General features: G+C 42.2%; 1 protein-coding gene across 19 annotated transcripts in view; it reads left to right on the plus strand.

The window, feature by feature from the left end:
• Window positions 1–19258, plus strand: part of PPFIA2 (PPFI scaffold protein A2) — a 588582-nt gene that overhangs the window by 264315 nt on the left and 305009 nt on the right. For all 19 annotated transcript variants that reach the window (XM_077471924.1, XM_077471910.1, XM_077471912.1 and 16 more), the window contains one exon: window positions 12953–13054. In XM_077471924.1, the coding sequence (XP_077328050.1) occupies window positions 12953–13054 (102 nt within the window). The remainder of the gene's footprint in view (window positions 1–12952; window positions 13055–19258) is intronic.

Consider the following 19258-nt stretch of genomic DNA (forward strand, 5'->3'; position numbering starts at 1 on the left):
GTAAAGAAGTGAGTGTACAGCTTGTATAACAGTGTAAATTTGCTGTCCCCTCAAAATAACTCAACATACAACTCAACACACAGCCATCTAAACCGCGGTCTAAACCGCTGGCAACAAAAGTGTGTACACCCCTAAGTGAAAATGTCCAAATTGAGCCCAAAGTGGCAACATGGAGTTCCCCAGAGCTTCACAGGTTGCCACTGGAGTCCTCTTCAAGCCCTCCATGACAACATCACGGAGCTGGTGGATGTTAGAGACATTGTGCTCCTCTGCCTCCATTTGAGGATGCCCCACAGATGCTCAATAGGGTTTAGGTCTGGAGACATGATTGGCCAGTCCATCACCTTTCCCCTCAGCTTCCTTAGCAAGGCAGTGGTCATCTTGAAGGTTTTTTTTGGGGGTTGTTATCATGTTGGAATACTGCCCAGCGACCCAGTCTCCGAAGGGAGGAGATCATGCTCTGCATCAGTTTGTCACAGTATATGTTGGCATTCATGGTTCCCTCAATAAACAGTAGCTCCTTTAAAGCTAAACTCTGGGCACAAAAACTGTCATTTAAAGCCCAAGACCGGGCAAATTTATTTCAACTACTTGTTTTTTCTGGGGTTCATATAAAGTTCATACTCACCTGATCTGCCGATCCTCTGGAAAACCTCACTCCCCTACAGTCCAGCGGTGGACTGTTCCTGTCTATTGAGCATGTTGACATCAGGAACAGCCTATTCTCAAGACCCCTGGAGTGGGAGGGTTGCCGGACTTGTCTTGTGCATGAAGGACCAGCGGGTCAGGTAAATATACCTCAGCTGTCTTGAGAAATTAGAACATTTTGCCCAAAGTTCGGCTTTAAAGAGTAACTCAACTTTTGTTGAGAAAAAAAACATTCCCCTCTGGGTGATCTATGTACATTGTAGAGATTTTAACAATCTTTGTTGCAGATTCTTACCTTTTGTTATTCTGAAGGAATGTGCCCATGTGCTGGGTGAATCTGTATGGGAGTGGTTTTATAATTATCAAACAGCTGCAGGCCTCTAAAGAGGGAAGCTGCAGGGTCTGCGTCTCTTTAGATGTAATTTCCCTTTGAAAGAATCTCAGAAGAAATGCCATTTTGGTTGCAGGGAATGCTCAAAATCAAATTTGTATGTTAGTGCAGACTTTTGGGAAAATCAGTAAGCCGATCACACAATCAGGAAATGACATATCAGGGGGAGGGGGGGGGGGTGTTCTGTACACCATATGTGTACAGAACACCTCCAGGTAGCCATATTGCATTACAGTACTGCAGATTGAAAAGGAAAGGTCATTTTTATTAACATTCAATTACAATATGACTTGTGCAGCAATTGTATATGCTATATTATTACATTTTTTTAATTGCTATTTTTTTTCCTCATTAAAGTGTAGTTGCTCCTTAAGTACATTCTTCAATAGTCACAAAGGTTATAAATCCACAGTGTGTGCACTAATTGCCCTTGAAAAAATAAATATGACCCTGTAAAGGCAGGGTGTATGAGGCAGTGACCTCATCAATATGCTGTACACAGGGGCGGACTGACAACTCATGGGGCCCGCGGGCAATTGGAGATTATGGGGCCCCCAGGCAATCAGAGATTATGGGGCCACACAATATACACAAACACACACACACAATATACAATCACACAGTATACACAGACATGTTTCTATTGGCTGAGAAGGTACTGGAGAGGTGGGGCAGCTATAATCTCTGGATTTTTCGACGAAAAGGATGTCGGTAAGGGACATTTCAGAGACAGATGTAAACAAAACACAGATTTTTACATACTGTCCCTGGTTTTACTGAGGCTGGCAACCCTGATGGGGCCCCCTATTGGCCGGGGCTCTCGGGCAGTGCCCGAGTGGCCGAATGGTCAGCCCGCCCCTGGCTGTACATAACCTTTGCATTGAGCAGAGCTGTAGCTATAACGCAGTAGCCCCTCCAATAGCAGCAGTGAACAGTATATCTAAAGTACACTTGTGCACAAAGGCATAGTAAGGAGTTGTTTTATGCTGGATTACTGTACAGATTTTTGTAAAAAAAAAAAACAAATTACAGAGAATGCTGGGATTTGTGTAAGAATATGAATTGCTCTTCAATTTAGATATTATTAAATGCATTTAAAGATTGTTTAACCAATATCTAAGAATACCTCCCTTTAAAAAAAAAAATTAAAAATCCTTAACCTAATGTGTTAACTTAGTGGCCTAATATCTTTATGTCATAAAAAACAATGTTAGTGAACATTTACATTTATTGCATTACAAATATTTTTGGTCTTGAAAGTTCACCAAATACAAAAGCTAAAGTCTTGTCAAATTAAATACACAGGAAAAAATTATATATAATAATGAATATACAGTTGCATTACCTACCTATGTCTACTTGGTAGACTTAAGCCTCACACACACGATCAGACTTTTGTACAAAGGACGTTGACCATAAATTTGTATTGCATACACACAATCTGACTTTTTAGGCAACAAACACGAACGTACAGGGGACGTTCAATTACTCCGGTGCCACCCTTTGGTCAACTTCTGTATTGTTGTCTGATCTTTTGCATTGGTTTTGAGCATGCGTGTTTGTACTTTGTACAAAAGTCTGATGGTTTTGTGTACACACGATCGGACTTTGCTCCATCGGACTAATGTCAAAAAGTTTGTCCATGCACACAACCAACAAAAGTGAGATGAAAACCGTAAAAGTTTGTCTGATGGAGCGTACACACGGTTGGATGTTGCCTTAAAACAGTTCATTTGCATGTTTGTTGTCAAAAAGTCCGATCATGTGTACGGGCCTTTACAGGCAGAGACATTGATCAAAGAATTGAGGACTTTCAGGAACTGGCATTTGTAAGATTTGTATTATGTACTGTGGATAAGTCGAGTAAGTAGACATTTAAAGTTAACAGTATATTTAATTTAGTGTTTAAATAGTGACATTTCTGAAAAATGATTTTCCATGTACTTTGCATGTGGTATATAGTAGTGTATAGGGATGAGTGAATCTGTCCAGGTCTGATTTCCAGCCATTTTCATGAATGGTCCTCAAAACGTGGAAAAACCCGGACCACATTGAAATTTATAGAATGAATCTTAGTATTTATGTGTTAGGCCGCGTACACACGCGGGGACTGTTCGCTGAAACTGTCCGCTGAAACCAAGTTTCAGCGGACAGTCCGCTCGTGTGTGGGCTTTCAGCGGACAGTTTCGGCGAACAGTCCGCTGAACAAGGTTTTTCGGAAATTCCGAAAAACTGTCCGCTGAAACCTTGTTTCAGCGGACAGTCCCCGCGTGTGTAGGCTTGTTCGTCAAACAAAGTTGCGCGCATGCTCAGAAAGGATTTTCACGCCGAAAGTTATAATGCAGTGTATAGGACGTCGTATTTTTCGTCCCGTCGTACGTGCCGTTCACGTCATCGCGCACGGTTTCAGCAAACTGTTCGTCCGTCGTGTGTGGCCATGTCCGTCCATGCTAATTTTGAGCGGACTGTTTGCCGAAACTGTTTGACGGACAAAGTTGGGCGAACAGTCCCCGCGTGTGTACGCGGCCTTACTTTTGTTGGGCTGACAAACTGTTGTCAAAATTAGCCATCGTAAGCCAGGTAGTGCATGGGGCACATGTACCAATTCCAAAATGTAACCACTTAAGGACTGCTTGTCTGCAGTGTACTGTGGACGGGCGGCCTGTACAGGCACAGAGACTTACCTGTATGTTGCTGGACTCTTCGGGGTACAGGGTGCCCATTCCTGCTTTGATTAGACAAAGCACCTAATCACAACCCAGAGCCCTGTGTTGACAATCAACACAGGGCTCTGTACAGAGGGAACAATCTCTGTTTCTTCTCCCTTCGAAGCTGGAGAGGAAAGAGGGCATATTAGTACCACTGGCAGACAGCTAGCTTCTCTGTCCCTGGCAGAATATAGGAATTGTCAGCCTTTCAACTATCTGCTGGGTGGCCTGTAAGTCTAATGGATAGCCACTTTTGGAAAAATTAGGTACACATGCACTATCTCTAGTTTATGCAGCCCACAACAGTACAATTAGTCTGTATATACATTAAGGCATGCTCATTATACTTACTGTGGAACCTAAGGGGTTAATCCTCTGCATTTTGTAAAAAGGCTGTTTAATCCTGTCATCTCTGATCCTCCCCTATTGCTCTCCTATCTAGCTTTTGCTACCCTGTTTCCCCCAAAATAAGACCTAGCGTGATTGTCGGTGATGGCTGCAATATAAGCCCTACCCCTCAAATAAATCCTAGTTAAAGTCCTTGTAGGCCTTATTTTCAGGGTAGGGATTATTTTTGGGGAAGCAGGGTAGGGCTTATTTGGGGGGTAGAGTTTATATTGCAGCCATCACTGACAATCACGCTAGGTCTTATTTTCGGGGGTAGAGATTTTTTAATTTTTTTATGGGAGGGTGCATGGGATCAGCACAGGGCCAATCAGCACTTTCCAGACAGAAAGTCAGGGCTCCTGCAGCCTCTAGGACAGTCAGAAGAGAATGAAATCACCTCCTACAAGCTTTAACCAGTGTTGACCAGGCACTGATAGAAGTCACTGTGTAGTAGGCAGTATTTACTAAAATAATTGCATTTCCATGTTCTGTGTACTGTGGGGAGACCAGATATAGTGAATGCAGAGTCCTCAGTTTAGTAACACTTTATCAACTTTTCTTCTTTACTGTCAGAGTAGTAAGGATGTGGAATTCTCTTCCACAAGCAGTGGTATCAGCAGGGAGCATCAATAGTTAAAAAAAACTATTAGATGGGCATACAACATACAGGAATATACAATGTACTACTGACATAAACACAAGCACATTCACACACCACAGCTTGAACTGGATGGACTGGTGTCTTTTTTCAGCCTTACCAACTATGTAACTATGTAGCTCCAACACACATTGATAATCTGGCTGCTGGGAGCCCACAAGTTATATAGTGAGAAAGCTGGCTTGTCACTTCTTTCAGATCATTGGCTCTCAGGGACCCATCTAATCGAAGGTTTTAAAGTAAATTATAGTTTTGGCTGTTAATTTCCAGCCATAAATCCAGAGTTTTGCTGAACCACAGAACTGTAGCATCTGCTTACCAATGGCGGAACTACCAGGGTCGCAACAGTTGCACTTGCGACTGGGCCCTGGCGTTCTGCCACTGTAAGGGGGCCCCAGACAGCAGGAATGGCTTCCGGTCCAGCTCTAGACCAGCTGTTACTTAGCTGGGCCTAGTATGTGAATTCCAGAGAGGAGCCCAGTGTCAGAACAAGTGCCAGCATTTGGCTCCAGTGACTTGCTCGTAGCTTGTGCGGAGTGTTTTCGGGTTCCACATTACTCTGTACAGAAGCCGCATCTCTCCCTTTTTCCTCCCTCCTTCCTATACCCAGACAGGAGGAGAGGGAGGAGAATGGACACAGCTTTACATGTGCCATGCTGATCTGGGGATTGTACTGAATCTGAATGCAATATACAACATGGCACTTGCAGGGAAAGGAGACACAGGGAAGGGGACCCAGAGAAGGGGGGGAGGGTAAGTTGTCAAAGAAGAATACTAGCAGTGATTTGGGGGGGGGGGGGGGGATAATAGGATACTGTGTGAGCTAGGGGCACTTTGGGAGGAGAGAGAACTTGTGCTGGAGACGGGGGGTGGGATTTTATATTCAACCCCCTTCTAGCACAAATCCTCTCGCCACCCAAAGTGCCCCCTAGCACATACAGCATTCTATTATCCTCCCAAATCACTACACGTATTCTTCTTTGACAACTTGCCCCCTTTTCCCCCCAAAGAGATGCTTGCTGCTATTGAAAGGACAATTGTGGTTTCTGGGATCCCAGGCACCCGCTAGAAATTCTGGGCAATGGGCTCAGGTGCCCACACTCATTCCCCCCACTCCTGTCAGACAAGTTAGTGAAGTTAGTGAAGAACTTTTTTGACAATGGGCTCTAGAACTCAGGGCCGGTACACACCATGAATCACATAGGAACACACTGTGCGTTCCTGTGTGATTCACATGCCTTCCAGATGCTGTGCAATCTTAGCCCTTTAATTTTCTGTGCATGCTGTACTCTACAAAATGCACAGCAACTGGATCGCATGGTCCTTCTGATCATAGGATCTGGAGCAGGCATACACTACCTTTGCGACCTGCATTTGCAGAAAATACCCTCTAACCATATAGGGGACTTTTTTGCGACCTGTATTTTGGGAGTCATTAAGCTGATACCCGCTGCAGATCGCAACGGCAATGCATTTCAAATGCAGTTAGGAAACGCACACAAAACACAGGTTTCCCTCATGGTATTCTGATGTAAGCAGACCCTTAGGCTCGATACATAGAATTTAATTAATATCTCGGGAAGGTCCCACCAAAACCAGGACAGTTGGGAAGTATGGATTTGTATTAGAAGGGGAGAAGATTTGTGTTTAATTTTTGGGGGAGGGCGTAGTACTAGAAAGGGGGATTTGGGTAGTAGGATTTGTGACAGAATTGGGCAGAGTACTTATGCTGGCATGGAGGATTTGGGAGAAGGAGGAGATTTGTACTGACAAGGATAAAGGGGGAGTGGATTTGACCCAGGATGGGGGAGGGGGTTGTGCTGGAAGGGAGGACCTGGTAGAGAGGATCTGAGCTACAGGATTTTTGCTGAGAGGGGGATTGGGTGGGGTTGGATTTGTCCTGGGTGGATTTAAAGACATGTTCTTCACACTCCACCCCCACAAATATGGGAGCAATTTCAAGGAGGTCCCATAAACAGTGGTGGTGGGGGGTTGCATTGTGGAGGGGAGAGGGGTGGCACCACAATGCACCTTCGCCCGTGTAGACAAAAATCCTTGCACTGGCCCTGGTACTGATAACCGGGGCCGCTCCCCACCGCTGCTAGCCCAATGCCGATAATCTGACGTTTCATCCTCCATCAGTGTCCTCAGCATGAGCCACTTGCTGTCATAGCGCTCATCCTGCACCCCCGTGGCTTATATTTCTGAGGTCGGCAATGAGTATGCTGGTTCTCCTGTCATGGATGATCTGCATAGGGTTCATAGTTTCATAGTTTCATAGTTAGTAAGGTTGAATAAAGACACTAGTCCATCCAGTTCAACCTGAGCGAGTGTCTACCCCTATGCCTGTACATTGCACACTCACATTGGTCCCTACCCTCAAGGAGCCCACAATCCAAGGTCCCCATTCATATACTAGGGCCAATTTTGGACAGAAGCCAATTAACTTACCTGCATGTCTTTGGAGTTCGATCATCGAGCCTGTCAGTGACATCCTGTTTAAAAGCCTGTCGGAAGCTGGGAGTGCAGCTCTTACATGCTGGTAAAATCTATAACATTTATGGCAGTAAATGCAGGTTGAACACAGTGGTGGAACTACCATGGTCACAAAGGTTCTACCACCGTGGGGGGACCTCAAGATGGCATGAAGGGGGCTGCTGTGGGACCATAATAAAGGGCCCCATGATGGAAGTAAAGAGCCCCAGGTCAAGACAGAAGGGCCCAGGACCAGAACCCTTCATGGTTTCTTGCACTGGGGGTTTGAAGGTTGAAGCTACACCTCTGGCTTAACCCTAAGGTGGCTCTGAACCCAAACCTCATCCCTAGTAGTCAGTTGTATAAGCAACACGATTGCCATTTTTTCTTTATTTTAAAAAAGAGCAAAGGTTGACAAACCAAGTCACAGAACATGACAACTCAGGCACAGATGAAAAATGTATGTGCACCAAATGAATATAACCAATGATTACAGTGTTGACATAAGGGCCAGTATCCTCAAGTCACTACCACTAAATTATTGGATAGAAGATTGCATGAGGGAGGTGAAGGGAAGGGGGTCCCCAGTCAGACAGCAGCATTTTCAATCTAGGTACAGTGTAATGTTAGATTTAGTTAATTTAGTTGGACTTGACTGCATGTGTGAAAGGGGCCTTAAAGAAAATCGAAAAATAACAGACTTATTTACTGGCTGGTTTACTAGGTGAAAAAAAGAGAAATGCCTTAAAAAACAAACAAAAACAAAACAAAAAAAAACGATGTAGTCAATACAACATGAAATTGGTAAGCTGCAATATAATACATTGCTGTTTTGGAGTTTATTACTGCTTTAATTTAAGCATTTTGCAGATGCAGGTCATGTAGCATAAACAAATGTCCTGATATATTTGTATTTCTGTGTTGAGCTTAATAAATTGTGTTAGGTTTCAAATTAATAATTACCGTAATTTATAAATGTACTTCAAGTGCCTGCATGTTGACTGGTTTGCTGCAGAGCTTCTTGGAATATACAAACTTAAGTTTTATCATATGCACTTTCCACCACCACATTATGTCTTTGGCAAAATGGAAATGGAAAGAAATGTTGACAGAAAAATGTTAACAGTACATACAGTGTGCAGAGTGATTGATCCCCCTGATACTGGCTGTATAGAGATGGTAAACACTGACCACCACTGCACTCATAAACATCACTAACCTCCATCCATACCAATGTACTTCTCTGACTACTTATCTAAGGTCATACTTCTCTAATGACTTCTCTAATGACTGCCACCACATTTCCCCACTTTCTGCCACCACATTACCTTACTGGCCACCACTGCAATTTTGCAATGCCACTGCTTCGGAGCTGCACTCCTCCACAAGTGTAATGTAGAGTTGCCACCTCATCCCTTTAAACCATAACACCTTGAATTACATACATTACATACATTACATTAGGTTCTGAGGCTAATTTAATGCAGATAAGGCACTAAGTGAGTTTAATTACCAGCCCAATCAGCCACAGAACCTGTGTAATTATTATGTGTTCGGGTTTAAAGGGATGAGGTGGCAACCATAGTGTACTGGCACACCAGATAATACCTACTGCTCTACACTGTGCTATACATTACATTGGCCAGAATAACAGCAAACCTCTATACTCATCTGTACAATTTTAGCGCTAAGGAATCTTATTTTTTCCCATTTCCAAACTTTTGCTGATTATATAAAAAAAAAGCATACTTCCCTTTATGTATACATTTGAACAAAGCAATTTTATTTATTTTTTTCCTCATTACTTTGACTAAAGTAGACTTTTTTTTTATGTGTTTCAATGAGGTCTGGTCCAAATATCCCCACCTATTCTGTAAAATTCTGTAATATGATTTCAGCAAAGTAAGACTTTTTTTTTCTCTGTAAGGTCTAGTTTACATTTGCTTCAAAACATGGCTTCGGACACACTTGTTAAAGCTTTCTGGATGCCAGTCAAAGCTCCTGTCACTAAATAAAATGGTTAGCTTACAGTCCTGTTTCACACCTTGCTTTTGCTTGGTGCTTCGATGGGGCTTCGATGAGGCCTTGGTGGAGCTTCGATGGGGCTTCGGTGGGGCTTTGGTGAGGCTTCGTGGTGCTTCAATGGGGCTTAGGTGGGGCTTCAGTGGGGCTTCAAGCGAGCTTTGCCATAGACTTCTATGGAGGCTTTGAAGACGCTTTGAAGTACCACTAAAGCTACATGGGGTATAATTTTTGAAGCTAAAGCAAGGTGTAAACTGGACTGTAAACTAGTATTTAGTGACAGGAACTTTGACTAGCATTCTGAGAACTTTAACAAAGCCTGTCTGAAGCCTTGTTTGGAAGCAAGTGTAAACTAGCCATTAATGTGTGTTGAAGCCGAAGCAAGTGTAAATAAGCCCTAAGGGCTAGTGTACACTTGCTTCAAAACAAGACTTCATACATGCTTTGGTAAAGCTCTCTGAACGCCAGTCAAAGCTCCTTTTACTAAAAAATTTTTTTAGCTTACAGTTCTGTTTACACCTTGCTTTTGCTTGGTGCTTCGATAAGGCTTCGGCGGGGCTTCAATGAGGCTTTGGTGGATCTTCGATGGGGCTTCGATGAGGCTTCTTGGGGCTTCGATGAGGCTTCCTGGGGCTTCGATGAGGCTTCGGTGGGGCTTCAAGTGAGCTTTGCCATAAACTTCTATGGAGGCTTTGAAGACACTTTGACGCACCACTAAAGCTACGTGGGTTATAATTTTTGAAGCGAAGCCAAAGCAAAGTAAAGCAAAAGTAAGGTGTGAACAGGACTGTAAGCTAACCATTTTATTTAGTGACAAGAGCTTTGACTAGCGTTCAGAGAGCTTTAACAAAGCCTGTCCAAATCAATGTTTTGAAGCAAGTGTGAACTAGCCATTAACCTCCCTGGCGGTACGATTATTTCGGATTTTAGGTGCTAAAAGCGGTACCATTATTTTGCATGAAAATTTGGCGTTTTATATTGTAGTCATGTAATTCTTAGGATTAACTCTCTTAAATCTGTCCAAACCAGAGTATAACAGACATCCCGGGTATGATAAAGTTTGAAAAATGAAATCATAAATTATAATATAATAAAAAACTATAAATAATTGTACCAAATAATAATATAACAATAATAAAAATTATTCAATAATGTAATCAAATCAAAAACACTGAAATTTGCTCAGTTGCAGAATTGTCAGGCCGCGTACACACGCGGGGACTGTTCGGCCAACTTTGTCCGTCAAACAGTTTCGGCAAACAGTCCGCTCAAAATTAGCATGGACGGACATGGCCACACACGACGGACGAACAGTTTGCTGAAACCGTGCGCGATGACGTGAACGGCACGTACGACGGGACGAAAAATACGACGTCCTATACACTGCATTATAACTTTCGGCGTGTAAAGCCTTTCTGAGCATGCGCGGAACTTAGTTTGTCGAACAAGCCTACACACGAAGGAACTGTTTGCTGAAACAAGGTTTCAGCGGACAATTTTTCGGAAATTCCGAAAAACCTTGTTCAGCGGACTGTTCGCTGAAACTGTCCGCTGAACGCCCACACACGGGCGGACTGTCCGCCGAAACACTGTTCAGCGGACAAAGTTGGCCGAACAGTCCCCGCGTGTGTACGCGGCCTCACTGTCATTACTTTTCAGTATTTGATGACAGATCTCCCCACAAATCACTATCCCTCAATTCTGCGAGTGATTCCAATTTATTATCGCTGTTTTCTAGCTGGTCTAAAACCATTTTTGATGTAAAGTGACAGTTTGGTTGCTATGGACAATCTCCAGTTTCCAGGCAGAAAGAACAGTTTTTATTATATAAAACTGCATGCAGGACACTGGACAGACCACTAGGGACAAAAGGGATGTGAAATATTTACATACAGCAATGTAATCTGTAAGATTACATTATACTGTATGTATAGTGTGTGTTTCACTTTTTGAATTTGGCGCCGATCTCCGTCCCCGTGCGTCGCAATGCTCGCAGGGAACGGAGATCGGCTCTGTGATAGATCGAGCGAGACACGGCTCGCTCGTACAGCGGGGAGACAACGCTGGATCCAAGGGAGAAGGTAAGTAAACATCCTCCTGGATCCAGCGATGCAGTCCCGAGTCTGGCTCGGGGATACCGCTTTTGGTATAAAAATTCCACCCCGAGCCAGACTCTGGAATACCGCCAGGGGGGTTAATGTGCGTTGAAGCCGAAGCAAGTGTAAATGAGCCTGTACTAACATTTTGGAACTGTTGTTCTTACTGGTCTAATATTACTTTTGATTCATTATTGTTATTATATTTCTTACAGTCTTTGGTAGGAGGCAGTACTGGCAGATTTTATGGATTTATTTTCTCTCCTGCTTAAAGAAGTCTGCATGATGTGGATTGCTGTGGACTTGTTTTGGGGGCTGTGTTAGTGAAATTCAGAGGTTGATTTACTAAAGGAAAACAGACTGTGCACTTTGCAGAATGTAGTTGTACTCTGCAAGTGCAATTGCTCCATAGCTTAGTAAATGCGGTAAAGCTTCACTTTGCAAAGAGTACCCAATCACATGCAAGGAACCGTGCACAAGAGCACAAAATAAGCACAAGCTTCTTCAAGCTAAAATAAAAGCTCAAAAGCGATAATAAACCCAAAACCAAAATTGTAATACGTATTGCAATTTACCAATCATTAGATGTGGTGGCTGAAATTAGGCTTTTTCCCTTCTAAATCCCCTGCTGATCTGGCCAGTAATACGCCTCCATTATTATATCGACACCACTCTGGATGAAAGAGCACAGGGAGCAGAAATGGACAAAAAAAAAAGAATACAGCCATCTCATGTAAGAACTGCAATATAATAAATGTTTGCTTTTGGGTTTAATGCTGCTTTAGCTTAGGTTCACACTGTAGCGATGAGGGAACCAGCGTAATTCAATCGCCGGTTCCGGCATCGCATTTCTCCCGAAGTTTACCCTGCCCTTTGCGAACCCCTGCGGGTGTCAATACAATGTTAATGACAGCCCAGAACGGTTCACTGATCGCAGTGCGAACTCTGTATTCGGACAGGAGTTTGATCGCATGGGTTAAAACACCCATGCGATCCAATTCCAGTGTGGGAAAAAAAGTCCTTGGACCTTTTTTGTGCGAATCCAATGTGAGTTCAGCCAAACAACTGTATGGCTGAACTTGCATTGCACAGACATCGCATGCAATCGGCACCACAGTGCGGGTGCGAATCACATGCAATGTCTGTATTCGCTATTGTGTGAGCCCAGGCTGAATGATGGTATGATCTTTTGTGAGACATTCATCTTTTATGAAAACTGACTTTCAAAGGAGCATATTCCTGAGCTATTGTACAACATCTTTGAAACTCTGCGGGATTATTTTACTCTCCTCCTTTTTTCCACTGTGCTTTTGTCTGGCTTTGTATGGCTAAAGATTAATGTTAACTACGGTATAACTGATGTGAATATTGTGTGATACAAAGCATCTTCAAGACTTAAACTAAGCAATATACTTGTCAATGAGATGGATACCTGTGGATGAATGAATATTATAATATTATATAATTATAACCCATCCTGGGTACTAGAACTGCTAAAACTGAAGTTGTGTAGACTCTGGAGCTAATGCTTTGCTGGTGACCTTTTTTTTTCTGTTGCACTTCACAGGAGTTTGCTGCACTGACAAAAGAGCTGAATGCATGCAGGGAACAGCTTCTGGAAAAAGAAGAAGAAATTTCGGAATTGAAAGCAGAAAGGAATAACACAAGAGTAAGTTAACTGGATTCGCTATTCCAACATGTCAATTTGATCTTGTCTAAGTATAGGCTGAGTCTGGTAAATCACAAGTATCTGAAACCCCTTTATTAATGGTTTATTCATATCTTTATTATTTATTTTAAACTGTAATTTAACCACTTAAGGACCGGAAGAATTTGTCCCCTTAATGACCAGGCCATTTTTTTTGTTATACGGCACTGCGTCGCTTTAACTGACAATTGCGCGGTCATGCGACGCTGTACCCAAACAAAATTGACAACCTTTTTTCCCACAAATAAATCTTTCTTTTGGTGGTATTTGATCGCCTCTTGTTTTTATTTTTTGCGCTATAAACAAAAAAAGAGTGACAATTTAAAAAAATAAAAAATAAAAACAATGTTTTAATGTTTGCTATATTTGCTATAATAAATACCCCCCAAAAGAAATTAAAACAAATTCACTAATCAGTTTAGGCCAGTATGTATTCTTCTACATATTTTTGGTAAAAAGAAATCGCAGATGTTGGTTTGTTTGCGCAAAAGTTATAGTGTCTACAAAACAGGGCATATATTTATGTTTTTTTTATTATTTATTTGCTTTTTTTTACTAGTAATGGCGGGGATCAGCGATTTTTAGCAAGACTGCGACTTTGCGGCAGACAGATGGGACACTTTTGACCATTTTTAGGTGCCCATTGACATTTAGACCCCTTTCACACTGAGGCGCTTTTCAAGTGCTTTCACACAAAAAAAAAAATGCCTGAAAAGCTCACAAAAACCTATTTACATTAAAATCAATGAACGCTTTCACACTGGGGCAGTGCGCTGGCAGGAATGTGAAAACACACCCCTCTCCATTGAAATGAATGGAAAGCTCTTTAAAAGCACCTGAAAAGCTCTTCAAAAGTGCTCAAATGTTTTACTGGCAGTTTAGAAGCGCCTCAGTGTGAAAGGGGCCTTATACAGCGATCAGTGCTAATTAATAATGCCCTGATTACTGTGTAAATGGCAGGGAAAGGGTGAACACTAGGGGGTGATCAAGGGGTAACTGTTCCTTCATGTGTGTTTCTAATGCTGCGTACACATGAGCAGAATGTCCAACAGAAAAAGTCAGACAGAAGCTTTTGATCGTATATTCCGATCATGTGTATGCCCCATCAGACTTTTTTTTTTTTTAATTCTGACAGACCTAGAAATAGAACATGTTTTAAATATTTCTGACGGAACCAATTCTATTGGGAAAACCACTCGTCTGTATGCTGTTCCAACAGACCAAAAACGATGCATGCTCTGAAGCAAGTACGAGACGCAAGCTATTGGCTACTGGCTATTAAACTTCCTTTTTCTAGTCCCGTCGTAGGTGCTGTACGTCACCGCGTTCTTGACAGTCGGACTTTGGTGTGATCGTGTGTACGCAAGACAGTTTCAGCGGAACGCAGTCGGAAAAACCTTCAGAGTTTATTCCAATGGAAAAACTGCCAGTAAAACACTGAGCGCTTTTAAAAAGCTATTCAGGCGCTTTTGAAGAGCTTTCCATTCATTTCAACGGAGAGAGGGGCATTTTTTTTACCACCCGCCAGCTCACTGCCCAAGTGTAAAAGCATTCATTGATTTTAATGGAAATAGTATTTTGTGAGCTTTTCAGGTGCTTTTTTTGGCGTGAAAGCACCTGAAAAGCGCCTCAGTGTGAAAGGGGACTGTGAGGGGATGGGACTGACTAGAGGAGGAGACGGATCGTTGTTCCTAATTACTAGGAACAGCAGATCTGTCTCTCCTGCCATGTCAGAATGGGGATTTGTCTCTCGTGCGAGTTCTGTCTCTCGTGCCTGTGATTGCAGGTGGCCGGTGGACATCGTCGTTGCCAGCCACATACATCGGGACCCCTGCCATGCAGCACGTGTGCGCACACCTGCTATGGCTCTTAAAGGAGCCAACGTACCAATACCGTGATTCACGGGAACGAGCCGACCTGCCACCGTATAATGACAGCGGCTGGTCGGCAAGTGGTTAAAGTGGTAGTAAACTCTGTAGAACCTTTATACCTACATGTAAGCCTATAATAAGGCCAACCTGTAGGTACTGTGAATATCTCCTAAACTTGCACTGTTTAGGAGATATTCAGAGTGCATTCACGGGAGTGACATCATCGCGCCCCTGGCCACTTATGTAGCTGGAGGCCGTGAACCTGGAAGGAAGATGGGAGCCCTCTCAGCGGTGACAATGCAGTGGGGCTGGAGGGCTTTGTTTTGAAGCAAGTCTCCCATAATGTGCTAGTATGTAATGCATACTACTAGCACATTATGACATTACCTTTCAGGGGATTTTTTTCATAAACTGTGGTCTACTACCACTTTAAAGTGATTCTAAAGGTTGTAATTAAAAAATAAAAATAAACTAAAATAACAAACTGGTATAATTTACATTATACACACAATAATTAGTCATCCCGTTGTGCTCTCCCCCTGCCAGCATATACATTTTTGGAAGTTGTGTTTCCTGCGCAAGTTTTGGATAAATTAGAGAGGGATTAGAACACCTGTCAGTTTTTATTGCTGCCTGTGCCAGCTTATGCAGGCCATACATGGGTCAAATTCAGGAACACATTTTCTTCCGAAAATCCCAAATATTGTGCGTTTTGTAATCCAATGATGCTACCATTGATTTTTAAATTCAACTAACCAACCTTTCAATTTCACCTCATATTGTTACAGAAAATACATTTTTGGCTGTGAATTTTCTTTTCTTTCCGGGAATTTTCTTTCCTTGTACTCATGTGCATTTCTTATTTTTCTCACACGATTCTCCCATCATTAATTCAAAAATCGTAAATTAAAAAAAAAAAAATTCCAACATGCCCGATCACCCAAATTCAATGGGCGCACAAAAATCAGCTATGCTGTGGCCCACTAATGGTTTGAAATTTGAATGAAAATTCTTAGAAAACATTTTCAAAAAGAAAATTCTTTCAGAATTTGACTCATGTATGGCCGGCCTTGGGGAGATTCACCCTGTCTATTTGCCCATTATCAGTGAAAGTGAAAATAAATTAAATACCCAAATTTTGGGTTGTCCCTAGAAAAGTAATAGAGGAAAAATTTTGGAACACTAGTTCTAATGACCGGGTGGTCCCCAAGAGATTCCCTTAACCTCCTCATGCCCGCTCTATAGCCGAAAGAAGGCTACAGCGTGGCCTAAATTGCTGGGAGGGCATTCATGTATGTCCTTTGGAGCGTGCTCTGTGATCAGCATGCCAATGAGACTCAGCTGATCACAGATTGGCGTAAGGGGCCGATCCTGGCCCTTTACTACAGGATCAGCTGTCAGCCAATACATGGAGAAAGAAATCCTCATAACAGGACTTTAATGGCAATAGGTCATTTTTAGAGTGAATAGAATGCATCTTTGAAAAGGTTTTAAAAGTTTACAAATTCTTTATTATTACAAAAATTTACAAAATGACAATACATATTAAAATTGGGTTGGATAATATTCTAGACACAGTGTACTCAAAAAGGCAACCAAACAAGGGGTGAAGACGGAGAACATCTGATCACGTGATGTAAACACAAGATCGTAATCGGCTTTGTTTTTCCTCATGAAAAAGCTGATTACCGGCTTCTGTCAGAGGGACATCGGTCTCGCACACAGACACCCACTGCTGCTAAGCAGTGCCCACCATTGCCACCTACCAGTGCATATCAGTGCTGTATATTAGTGCCCACCAGTGCTACCTATCAATGCCCACCAGTGCCACCTATCAGTGCTGCCAATCAATGCCACCTATTAGTGCTGCCTATCAGTGTCACCTACCAGTGCCTATCAGTGTCACCTACCAGTGCCTATCAGTGCCACCCATTAGTGCCCATCAAAGCCAAAAATATGTGCCCTTCAGTGCTTCCCATCAGTGCCACCTCTCAGTGCCACCTATCAGTGCCACCTTATCAGTGCCTATCGCTGCAGCCTATCAGCGCACATCAATGAAGGAGAAAAGTTACCCTTTTACAAAATTTTATAACAAACTATGAAACAGTTTTTTATTTTTTCACAATTTTCAGGCTTTTTTCTTTTTTTAGAAAAATATAAAAAACCCAGCAGTGATTAAATAGCACCAAAATAAATCTCTATTTGTGCTAAGACAATTATAACAATCATTTGGGTACAGTGTTGTATGACCACACAACTGTCATTCAAAGTGTGAGAGCGCTGAAAGCTGAAAATTGGCCTGGGCAGGAAGGGGGTTTAAGTGGCCAGTAAGGAAATAGTTCATTTGCATTGTATTCCTCTCACTTCCTGCTTGGCTATGGGACAGGAAGTGAAATTAACCCCCCGCCCCATCAGACAAAGATGGCAAAATAAACCTTACAGGGGTTATAACCCTCCCTTAGGCCCCATTCACACCTGAGAGTAGCATTTTCCGTCAGAAAGTCGTGCAATTTTATCGTGATTTTTCTGTGATTTTTGGCACAATTTTGACGCAATTTTGTATAGGTCAAAAGGTTACCAATGTAAAAAGTAAAAAGCAGAAAAACGCCCAAATCTGCCTAAAAGAAAGTTCTAGAACTTGTTTGCGCTTCAGGCATTTTGGGGCTTCTGGCTTCAGGCGTTTTGCAGTGGAGATGTGAACCATCTTCATAGAGAATAATTGATTTTTTCCCCTCCAGCATTTTTTAGCTTCAGGCTTCAAGCTACAAAACACAGGTGTGAATGCGGCCTTACTCGATCCAAAATGAAAGAAAAAAATGTGTCTATAGATCTTCTTTAAGATATACGCAGTCCTACACACAGTGGTGGCCCGTCCCTGCTGTAGTCAAAAAAATAAAAAAAATTTTTTTGAAACTGCCCCTTTAAGAAATGTAAAAAAAAAAAAAAAAACCTGTCCTTTAACTAAGTGCACTGTGTTTGGGCGCTGGACCCAGTGCACTATGGAAAGCGCTACGTCAATGCAATCAGGAGATTGCAGACGCGGCGCTTTCATTGGCAGGGTTTGGAGATGCTTTTCGGCGCAATCGATCGTGCTGACCAGCATCCACCTGGCCGGGTGCTTTGTTCTCAGTGTGAAAACAAAGTCGCTTTCGGCGAGCTACAAAAAGATGGCCGTCATGAGGACTAATCCCCATGTGTTCAGTGAAGAGGGTAGGCCCAGAGTCATCCATCTGCTCTCTCCTTCTATCAACATGTTTTTTTTGCCAGCTTTAGCACACTGCAATACAACTGATTGACTCCTAGTGCTTCCCCTCCTTCTCCCAGTCTGAGTACTACAGTACAAGGGATTACAAACGGCCAATACAAAGTAAAAGAGCTAGATGAATTTAAAAATAAATGTAATCTTTTTTTAAATGAGCAAGTAATAGCATTTTTAATGTGCCTGGCATTCAGCCATAATTATTAAAATCTAGCAGGAGAAAACATAGACCCAGTATAATTAGTTCCACATTAATGTGAAAATCATAATTCTTGAGCTATTAACACAGATACAGTACAGAGTACCTGATGATAGGGTTACAGCTATCAACTTGAAAACAAGCTCAGAGACACAATTCGGGAGCCCCTGTTTTTATAACAGAGATAGGAAGGCTTATAAATATTAAATATAATTGACATCAGGAAACAAATAAAAAAAGTGAGTTGCGGTTTTAATTATGCTATAAATAGTCAGCTCTAACGAACAGGGCCCTCGGAAGCCCCTCGTATTGAATTGTATTGTAACTGTACTGTCTGCCCTCATGTTGTAAATTGCTGCGCAAACTGTTGGCGCTATAAAAATTCTGTATAATAATCATTTATATTGCATTAGTACACTCAACAATTGCAGTGAATGCAAATCCAAACATCTGTTCAGTCCTTACAAATAGTGATGGCAAGTGTCACAGTTTGATTCAGACTTAGGCTCCTTTCACATTAGCGCATCTCCAAAGTTGCACGATTAACAGTGCGACTTTGTAGCATGACTTTTCATGTGATTATGATTCAACTTTACATTCTGTGGATCAAAGTGCCATCAAAAGTCTCACCAAAAGTAGTGCGGGCACCTTTTCAAAGTCGCAGTGATTTGAACGGGTGCCATTGTATAAAGAATGATGTACAATTTGTCATGCGACTTTGATGTCAAAAGTTGCATGACAACTTACACAAGTGTGAATGGATGCTAAAAGTTTTTCTTACAGCTAAACAATTTCATAATCACCTTCCTTTTCTTCTATAACCTTATTTACTAAGG

This window comes from Lithobates pipiens, unplaced genomic scaffold (genome assembly GCF_037356315.1).
Source record: "Lithobates pipiens isolate NorthernLeopardFrog02 unplaced genomic scaffold, aLitPip1_a1.2 Scaffold_8, whole genome shotgun sequence".
Lineage (NCBI taxonomy): Eukaryota > Metazoa > Chordata > Amphibia > Anura > Ranidae > Lithobates > Lithobates pipiens.